The sequence below is a fragment of the Papilio xuthus genome, unplaced genomic scaffold (genome assembly GCF_000836235.2).
Source record: "Papilio xuthus unplaced genomic scaffold, Pxut_1.1 DF827714.1, whole genome shotgun sequence".
In the NCBI taxonomy this organism is placed as follows: Eukaryota; Metazoa; Arthropoda; class Insecta; order Lepidoptera; family Papilionidae; genus Papilio; species Papilio xuthus.
In genome coordinates, this window is record NW_013530935.1 from 5,618,330 (window position 1) to 5,629,043 (window position 10,714).

At 34.6% G+C, this 10,714-nt stretch overlaps 1 protein-coding gene and 1 non-coding gene across 2 annotated transcripts; both read right to left on the reverse strand.

Moving 5' to 3' along the window:
- Positions 1 to 5,452: 5,452 nt before the first annotated feature.
- TRNAS-CGA (transfer RNA serine (anticodon CGA)) lies at positions 5,453 to 5,534 on the reverse strand. The gene has a single exon. It is a non-coding gene; the product is annotated as a tRNA-Ser (tRNA).
- Positions 5,535 to 5,773: 239 nt separating this feature from the next.
- Positions 5,774 to 9,654, reverse strand: LOC106116652 (MICOS complex subunit Mic10). Its single transcript, XM_013310543.1, has 3 exons — positions 9,394 to 9,654; positions 8,777 to 8,945; positions 5,774 to 5,892 (listed from the first exon to the last, which is right to left on the reverse strand). Exons 1-3 carry the CDS (start codon positions 9,464 to 9,466, stop codon positions 5,880 to 5,882), a joined length of 255 nt encoding a protein of 84 aa, XP_013165997.1. The 5' UTR covers positions 9,467 to 9,654; the 3' UTR covers positions 5,774 to 5,879.
- Between the last annotated feature and the right edge of the window lie 1,060 nt (positions 9,655 to 10,714).

Genomic DNA, 10,714 nt, shown 5'->3' on the forward strand with positions numbered 1-10,714 from the left:
ATTATGTTAAGTAAATAAATTGCTAACGTATTTAAATTTCAACTTTTCGTTTTTTCTTCTACTTCTAGTGCCTGTTCAGTCTTGAAGGTTGGCTGCTTACTTGAAATATTTGGTTCTGTCAATTGCGAGGCGAAACAGTTCCTCCGCTAGTTTTTTACTGCAATTAAATTTATCCCAAAGAATTTTCTTTGATCTTTACGGTTTTCATTTCGATTTAATAACGCCTATGGATATCTGCAAAGCCAAAGGAACTGCAGATGCGTTGCTGGCCTTAATGGGAGGTGTTCGTTCTTTTCTTGAAGGCTCCTAAGTCGTAACTGTTAGGAAATACCGCTGAGAGCAGTATTTCCTAACAGGTATTCCACAACGCGGCTGTGCAATGAAAAAGGTCATATCAACGTATTAATATATATAATCAATGACAAGGTACCGAACTAAAAGCTTTAATTAAAGCCGTATCCAATTCGAATGAAATCTGTCGCGACCGCAGTTAATATGTGAGACCGCATTGGGGCGCGACAATGTTGCACAGCACCGTCGCGTCCAAAAATTAAATTAACGAAGACACGTCGCTGAAATGTATGATGTAAAGTTACTAGAAGAGACAATACTAAAGTACGTTAGATTTTTCGATCACATGACCAATTAATATCACGTGGGATCGTGGAAGAACGTGGGCTTACCAACTACTACTAACTACTGATAGGATGAAAATACAGAAATGAGCCATTGTATCGACTCAACACTAGCCTTACTAAAATGTCGATGTTTATGTTCCCTCACTATTTATTCTGACACTGAACTTTGTAATGAATGCACGTCATTCGCGTCAAAGGATTCTAACTAATAACGTCTAAAACTACCAACCACCGAGCAAGCACACCCACCACAACAATTGTGCAAAAAAATATGTATTTTTGTAAGGAAAAACAATTAAAAAAGATAATTTGGACGAAATAGAAATCAAAATCATCCTGATTCATAATATTGACTAGAAGAAACATTGAAAAAGATCCTAAAATAAATACTAATTACAATTCATTAACACTAATAATTGTAGTTGGTTAGTTCCTGTTTAAAATAGTACAACAATTTTTATTAGTATATCCAGTAAGGGTACACTATATATCTCTGTACGTTGTGCAATAAAGTGCAAATATAGACTATAAAGTCAGGTTAATAGGTTCGATGCACCGCCCGGCCACTGCACTGATAACGTTGACAAATTCTTTATTATACGAGGAGTTTTCGAAGTACTTCTATGTGTAAGCATTACATAATCAGACCATTGTTCATGATTTTCTTTACTTTGAATGTGATGTTACCCAAAGGGCCTAGCACGAATGTGACAATCACCATCGTATCGTCATCGACAAAATAGTATTCAAATTTATGTAGCTATGGGACGTAAATTATACCAAAAATCTGATACTAATATTATGAATGTAAATGTTTGGATGGATGGATGGATGGATTGAAGGTATCTCTATCTATCAGAACGGTTTCATCGATCTCGCTGAAATTTGGCATCGATGTAGAACATACATATATAGCTTGGAAGAACTCATATGCTACTCATTAAGTTTTTTTTTAATTTTGCACAGTCGAAATCGCGGACGACAGCTAGCTTCAACATAATTGACGATGTCAATACGAAAGCGCCTATTGATAATATTCGTGCTAGGCCCAAGTAATAAAACTTTTGCATCGATTACAATTATTATTTTGTAATATCTTTGTTTCATAATAGGCATTATGTCACGTTTGAAGGTAAGGAAAGTCTTTCTCTATTTTTCTGTTCTTTCTAAAAGACAAAATCTCTTTCTTCACCTTAGTTAATAAGACGTAAGTTAATAAAACGGTCGTATTACTGACTTAAAGAAGCATTTCATTTTAATCGAAGTAATTAAAGAATTACAACTTAACATTAGAATGTTAATAAATAAAAGTGTCACGATGCAATCTACTCTAAAATATTTCTTCGTATCTCCCGACCTACCCTAACAAGAGTCGACTTAAGTAAGTCGACTCTGTTTTTATAGTTTCAGTAATAAAATATTACACGTCGACTCTAGTCGTTAATCCATTGTGATAGTACGAAGAAGCAAATGTACAATGACTAATACATAGTAGAGTTCAGAGCCAACAGTACATTAGCCAAGTCTTTGTTACCTTGATTTGTTGATGTACTCTAGTTTTATTGTTTTCTTTAATAGAATTGAAATTTTGAACGCTAGGGAAACTTTATTTGGACACACAGAAAACATAGTATTATTTTTTATAAGGCGCTAAACGGATATTAATTAAACTAAAATCAGCTCACTATAAGTCCCCAATGAATAGGCAGTAACCAACAACAATGGCCCAGTGAGGGTTAGTTGACTTCACACGTATCTTTTAATTTCTTCGCCGATATGTGCCGGTTGCTTCACGATGTTTTTCTTCACCGTAAGAACGCCCGATTATGTAAATCTAAAATTGAAAAACTCATTTGTTTCTAGCAGGATTTGAACTCAGATCTGCAAATTACAAGTCTAGTGTTTAACCACTGAGTCACCGACGTTTCTATGTACTGGATACATACTTTTAAATATATGAAATATACATAAAATACCTTATAAGGTAATATTTATACATGTTAGATTTAATATCGCAAGTAGTAAAAAGGATAAAATGTTTTTATTATTCGCGCAAGACACGGCGTTTTGAATAAGCCATATTGTGATAAAAGTCTGCCTCCTAGTTCTTTTAATATTGAGATTGACTACAATATTGTTGCAACTAAATTTCACAATATTTTCATAAAAAAGTTTATATTATACTAGTTGTCGCCTAAGTCTCCGTTTGCGTGATTAAAAATAAATATTACCCATTTTTATTTAATATCGCCATTCCAATTCATAGAGGAAATAACTGAAACATATTCAATTGTAAATCTTAACTAGCTTAACAAACACATTAAATTAATATAGTGAAATGATCTTCAGTGTGTGAAAGAGACAGATACAGAGTAAGAAAGAGAAATATAATTCTGTAGACACACTCCTGGGGCACACACTCAAAGGTGAGCCTGGAAATAATTTTGCGACAATCACCTTCGTATTTTGTCGATGACGATACGATGTTTCGTTCGTTCGATGTTACAAATTATTCGTATTAGGCCCACTGATTTGCAATTCCTTCGGTGCGGATGGGCGACGATGATACTCTTTATTTTCCCCCTTTATTTATAAAAAAAATAACACATTACGTTAGTAATAAATCACAGATTCAAAAAGGGTTGAAGCTAATTTTAATATAATCATGAACGTTAACGTACTAAAATAAAAGCTGCACGTCAGATAAGCATTATGTAGCGTGGGTTTCTAGAACTAAAATCTACGTTTAAAACGCATTGTTATCTCAGTTTTGTTAAAGATAATGAAAGGGATGTCGATATGTTTTATAGAGAAATGTTGGTCTCAGAAACCCACGGTTAGCGGAGGTAATGGCAACGATTTACATCAGGTATTGCTAATACGAGGATGGCGTGGTGCTTTTATTGGTATCTACCATCGTATGCAAAGTACCGCCCACCATAACCGTGGAAATTGATGTTTTTACCAACGTATGTGTAGACATCAAAAATCATTTGTTTTGTTATGACATTTTATAATTATTGTTTTTCTGTCTCTAAAAAAAAACAAGAGTAAAACTCCACACATCGTATAACCGATATAAAATTGTTGCATGCTTACTTGCTCTACCTGATTTCATTTTTGCAAGAATTTTTAAATATAACGGCTGAATAGATAGCGATGAAATTTGGCTTACGTATAGAACATAGTCTGGAAGATCATATAGGCTACTATTTTTTTTTAATACCGCGCGGACGGAGTCTCGCGCGACAGCTAATAACTAAATAAATATTATCACAGACTACCGCGAACAATTTTCTAAAACAGACACATCAAAGATGTAACAATATGACTGAACTTTACTTAAGTAGTTGTATAACATTATTAAGTAGTCATGTATTGTGTATGTTCTCAAGAAAGTTATGTTAAAAATCTATTAAAATGTGATAATTTGTGCGTCATAAGCGATAATAATATGCTAATGGTTAACAACGTTTACGCGCCAACGTCTCTCGACAAAGGGCAATAACTACTATGAATATTTGTTTCAATCGTCTCGAAAGCTTTGACCTATTTAAAGTCACGAACTCGCGGCTTAAAGCTATTAAACGAATAGATAAGGAACGAACATTTTTTTTGCTGAGTGAATGCGAGTTTAGGTATAACCAGACAGGCTATATGATAAGTTATTAGTAGATGTAAATGGTTTTATACAATTTTTAAACAGTTTTTAAATACTTAAGGTACCAGTATATCATAAATAAACAGTAGTGTGATATATTTTTTATAAGTTAGAGCGTCGGTGTCTCAGGGGTCAAGCACCTGACTTGCAATCTGCAGGTCCTGGGTTCGAATCCCGCCATGTACCAATGTGTTTTTCGATTTCTAATTTACATATGTACATTTATCCAACGTTCTTACGGTGAAGGAAAACATCGTGATGCAACCTGCACATATCTGAGAAGAAATTCAAATATATGTGTGAAGTCAACCAACCCGCACTTGGCCACCGTGGTTAACTATAGCCTAATCACCCTTAACTTAGGGTAGGCTCCTAGCCCCTCGGTGTAGACGTATAGTGAGCTGATGATGTGTGATATATTTTTGGTTGTCTTTCCCTTTATTTTGCTTCAATCTTAATCCTTTAGTTTACATAATAATAGCCGGTTTCTTATTTTCTAGCTCGTAACATAATTATTAAAGTAATTCTTTTCCTGTATTTTAAAATGTACTAACCAATGGTCTAGTCTTGTAAGCTTTTGCTAGTTTATAAGAAAGAAAATACTTACCATGAGCTTCTGATACCAAATCTCCGTTTAAGACATATATCTGTTTTAAACAGTGATTTTGGTGTCAGAAACCTACGGTTAATTATGCAAGATACAATTTTAAATATTGTATTTATCAATAATATGGATTTTATAGTAGTTATCCTCACCTGTAAACCGAGTGAATCACAAATGTATGACTCAGCATAGATATGCCTGATGAAATACTACGACTAGGTCAATGACCATTTCACTGTACAATATCACCGCATACACGCAACTGAGATTAAATGTTACGTCATTTATACATAAACTAGCTGTCGTCCGCGACACCGTCCGCATGGAATTAGAACAAAATAAGTAGCCTATGTGTTCTTCCAGACTATGTTATACATGTTTTCTAAATTTCATCAAAATCCGATGAGCGGTTACAGAGATGCCTTCAAACAAACATCCATCTATACTTTTGCATTTTTAATATTAGTAAGATGGACAGTTAATCGTATTAATGGTGACTTAACGTCTTATATTTGATTTTGCTTGACTAATAACGTTGCAAAAACATTTCGCAGCCGGTAGGATTCGAACCTACGCTCCCAGAGGGAATCTGATTTCGAGTCAGACGCCTTAACCACTCGGCCACGACTGCTGTGGAGGCTATGAGTAAATTGTAATATTGGTCTTAACCTTTTTAAGTATATGTAAAGTTAAACAATTACTAGCGATAGTCAGTCTCATCAATTTCAAGCCTAGATCCGTAGACATAATAACCTTCAGTTTTCGGTTTACGATTTATTCTGACTTCAAAATAATAAAAATATATTTTTATATGCGTCAATGAAAACTTAAGAAATAAAATAGCAACGGATTAAAAAAAACACAGTAAAGGAAAAGACACAAGTTTTACTAAAACATATTACATTATTTTTACATTACTAATTTTAAAACACCGCAAATACGTTCATACCACGATAAAACAACGTAGAGTCGAACCTTAAGGTTTCTTCCTGAAAAAAAAAAGAAATTAAAAACGTTATTAAGACAAATGTGATAACATCTCTAATTGGAACACATCACAATAAAATAATCTCCAATAAATTGATTAAAAACCAAACTAAACTTTTCAAAAACAATTCCGATAAATTTTATTATAATACTTATGAAATGCTAGCTGTCCCCACGACTCCGTCTACGCGGAATAAAAAATCTTAATTAGTAGCCATGTGTTCTTCCAGACTATGTTCTACATCTATAAAAAATTACAGCAAGATCCTTGCAGTCGTTGTGGAGATATCTTCAAACAAACAAGCATCAATTCATCAATCTAAACGTTCGCATTTATAATATTAGTAAGACGCCGTACGCGTGGAATTTAAATTTTATTAGTAACCTATGTGTTCTTCTAGACTATGTTCTAAATCTATACCAAATTACAGCAAGGTCCATCCATCCATCTATACATTCGCATTTACAATATTATTAGTAAGAATAATAAATACAATAGCTTTAAATCTGTAACCGGGTTATTACTGTGATTGCAAAAATCTTCGACCAAATGATAGAGAGGCAGGGACATAAACGGTGAATTGAACTCAAAACAATGGACCGTGACATTTTTAATCCGTTTACAGCCTCCGGCAATGACTATTGGAACAAAGAATCGTATTCAAATCCAAGTTTTTATTTCTTCAAATTGGTCAGTTTTGTTACAAAACTGATTCAGTTATGCGCTAGCGAAATATTCGATATTTTTTAATTCCTTTGTTACTTTTAATATGAAGAATTTTTATGTTATTCAAAAACTATTTTAAAATTCTTGTAAAATACGATAAAATATTTCAAACTGGATAAATTGGAATATCAAATAGTCTTTGTTATGTAATGGCCATCTATCAACATCATCAGAACACTTTTATAATATTATAAATGCGAATGTTTTAATGGATGGAAGTCTCTTTGAAGATATATCCAGAACGGCTGAACGGATACGGCTAAAATTTGGCATAGATATAGAACATAGTCTGGAAGGACAAATAGGATACTAATTAAGTTTTTAATTTTATTCGCGCAGAGGGAGTTGCGGGCGACTGCTAGTAACACTATAAAATCAAAGTACAATTTTAAATTTGTGCCATCCAATAACTAATAATATATAATGACCACACACTCAGTATTTTTTTCCAAACTCAATAAACACCGTTGAAAAAACTTTAAACAAGCTGTTACGGATCAACGTATCCCAATCTAAACAAAAAGGACTAACATCAAAGTTACCGCATTGCATGACTCACAAACGCTAGCGACATGGAACCGAATAAAAATGTTCCAAACGAAACAAGTGACGATTCAGCGACTAACCAAAACAACAAAGCATTCATTGAAAGCAATTTTGAACTATAAAATAAAGAAGTAAGAAACATAGAAGTAAACTTTAGTGTCATTTAAAATATTGTCAACAGCACCGTGGGTGGTGAGGATACTATAGGCGGTAGGTTTGCAAACAGACAAGCGATTTTCGATAATAAAGAAAAGGGGGGCGTTAACCAAACCCATACAAATATAGAAGCAAAAACTATAAAAGTTTGAATAGGCACGGACGCAACAGTAACTGACCTTTATATTGAGGACAAAGCATTAAACGGCACAGGAAAGTGTCCCGCTGCGAGCAAAGAAAGGGCCGCGGAATAAGTAACGTCTTCACCGCTGACCGCTCAGATTACTGTCCTAAAGGATTCCGTCAGGGCTGACACGACTAAAGAAATCGTCCAATATATAATATTCTAAGATTTTTATCCTTATTTAAAATTTATAAACCTCGAAAGATTTTTTTTAAAGAACCCAATAAGAAAAGGTTTTTACCAAGATTGGGTTTTCTGAATACATTTATTACTACAGAAGTTTAAGTCTATAAAATTTACATGCATTTCTCGTCTACCCATTTCGAGAGTAAACGAAAAACATCTAACATTATTTGCGATACAATTTAAATTTTTTTTTAATAAAGGTAATAAAAGGTGAAGCATACTATAGTGAATTTTGAAAATGTGTCAACCCTAAAAGCAACAACATCAACTGGTATTTATTTCGTCTCATTTGCACCGTACAATGCGTCTTTCGAGTTCTTTATCGATCCCCATTACATCTTCCACATATTATTTACAACCTTATACATTGTTAGTATTTTTATTAGTAGAAAACATTTTTAGTGGACCTTTTACTATTTTAACAATCGTAATTAGTTCCCGTCTGTATTGTCTGGCTCGTAAAGGATCGATTGTCGCCAGACTGTCGCTAATTTAGTTCCGTTGAAAGTCGCCTTGATAAATAAGTAACAACTGTGAAAGGAACAATCAATGGGTAACGTCTAAAAGCAACCGACAAACACAAATGGTAGCAAAATATTTAATGACTTTATTGTGATTTTCTGGTGTTCAACTACTGTCGAATCAATTATTTTGTATGAAATTATTATAATAATTATATTGTGAGTTTAATGAACCACCGATTATTTGATTTTGTTTGATTTTGGGAACATATCGCCCATTCCTTTAATACAGATCTAGGCATTTTTTTAACACCAAGGGGGCAAACGATCAGCGGGAACACCGTAGTGTTCATCGACGCCCATAGACTTCAGCAATACCAGAGGCACCGAAGATGCGTTGTCGGCCTATACGCTCGCTTCTTGAAGGACCCTAAGTCGCAGGGGTTTGGAAATACCTCCGAGGACAAACCATTCCACAACACGGCTGTGCGAGGCAAGAAGTTTCGCGCAAACCGCACGGTTGATTTGAGAGTTATGAATATGTTGTCTCCGATCAATTTGGAACAGTATGGCTGGTTCATTTAGTCATTGACTTTAGAAAACTAAAATAACAGAAGTATAATTACTTTATAACACAGGGTCTTGGCTCCTTGGAGAGTAGGAAAGTGTTGAGACTGTCCTCGCAATTGCTGTAGGCCCTACCGAAACCGAGGCCTCCTCCGATATACATGGGCCACCGCCGGTAGCCACGTAGGAAGAAGCCTCCGAACATACTGCCGATTAGGAGGCCCGTTACTGGAATAAAGCAGCGGAAAGGTTAAAAGTCATCTATTTAAAAGGTTAAAAGTCTTAAAGGAATAGAAATGTATAACCTATAGTTTGAGTTTGAAAACAATCTTAACCATTATTTTGAGGGAGGAGACCAAGATATGGTACAGTCTGAACCTGTCTTACTCGATTAGTACATTAGGTTATCATAAAGTTAGAACTTATGCGATAGATCATTTGCTGTACTTTCTCCCTTATTGTGATGCGATAAATTAGTGGGGTGTGTAGCATTCGTTGCGCTATATTTGGCTCTTTCACGTACCGACGCATGCTGCCGGTCCAAAGGTCTAACATCGACTGACCCCCCCTCTCCGGCATGTACTTGTACATGTCGTCTAAGCTCGTGATAAACAACACTACATTTATGTATACAGTACAGGGTGGAATCATAAAAATGTTACATATGTAATTTTACCAGTTTTGAGTGCGAAATCAGTGAAACAAGCTGAATATCTCTCCTCGAAGTCCCTTCTTTCAGATGTACTCATACCTGTCTTACGCCACAGAATACGCTCCAAGTTCACAATAACTCATGTCCGTTAAAAAATAAAATATACAACTAGCTTTATGTACAATGGTTACGAATTTATCCATACGTTAAATGAAGACTTAATTTTTAATTATTATAACACAAAAGAAATTTTGAAACTTTGACAATTGACAGCTTTTGCTTTGACTTTTATGTCTTATTTTTTAAATTAATTATATAAATTAAAAAGAGGTTGTTTGATTTTAAAGAAATATTCTTTTATAGGATTAATTCTGCATTTTGTCTGACGAGAGTGCAAGCCGGAGACCTAATTTTAGTAGTCTTTCCCTTCCTTCCCTTCTCTTATAAGTTATGGATGAGAAGGGGAAGTGGAACTATCGGAGGAAAGGAGGATCGGAGAATTCTTGTGTGCCTCTCCATCGATTAAAGATTGTCAAAGCTCGCTTCTCTATTTCGGTGAATTCAGGCCGCTCGCTCGTTTGCAAACTTATGATATAAAAAAGGGTCTTAACAGACAGACGGACGGACAACAAAGTGACCCTCACTTTCTGTCTGTCTCTCTGTGACGGCTAAACACTCACGTATATTCGTCCGGTGGCGGCACGGTATACGTGAGTATTTAGCTGTGTTTATAAATCAGTTTAGTATAATGTCTCACGAAAGTTTGAATAATTTGATCCTATAAGGGTTCCGTTTTCTTCCTATGAGGTACGAAACTCTAAAAATAAATTTATTCAAAATTCAACTATAATACACCGAGCCGTTACCATCATTCGGACGATCACCAAAAATAACACTAGTGAAATTGTGATCAAGCGATGGTTTACTCAATGTAAAAAAACATCTTAGCAACTAATTCAAGAGTAAATTAAATGTTTAATCAACCTAGTGTAAGAATAAGAATAAGAATAAATTTATTTCACAAAAAACACGTTAGAATAATATACAGTGAAGTATCTTGCAGACCCCGAACTAGGCTGAGCCTGTATCTCGGGGCCTAGGAGTGCACTAGCCATAAACAAAAAAAACAGTACGTACATATCATGTAAAACTAAGCGTGATATTATGAGATACAATTTGGAAAATAAGAAAATACATGAAGACATTAAACTAAGTAATTTTGAACTACTAATAATATCAAAGGATAGCATGTGTGTGTATGATTATGCGTGTGAGTATGTGAGAAAGTGTGTGTGTGTGTGTGTGTGTGTTTTAAGTTAGGTGCGCAGGTGAAATTGTTATTGGC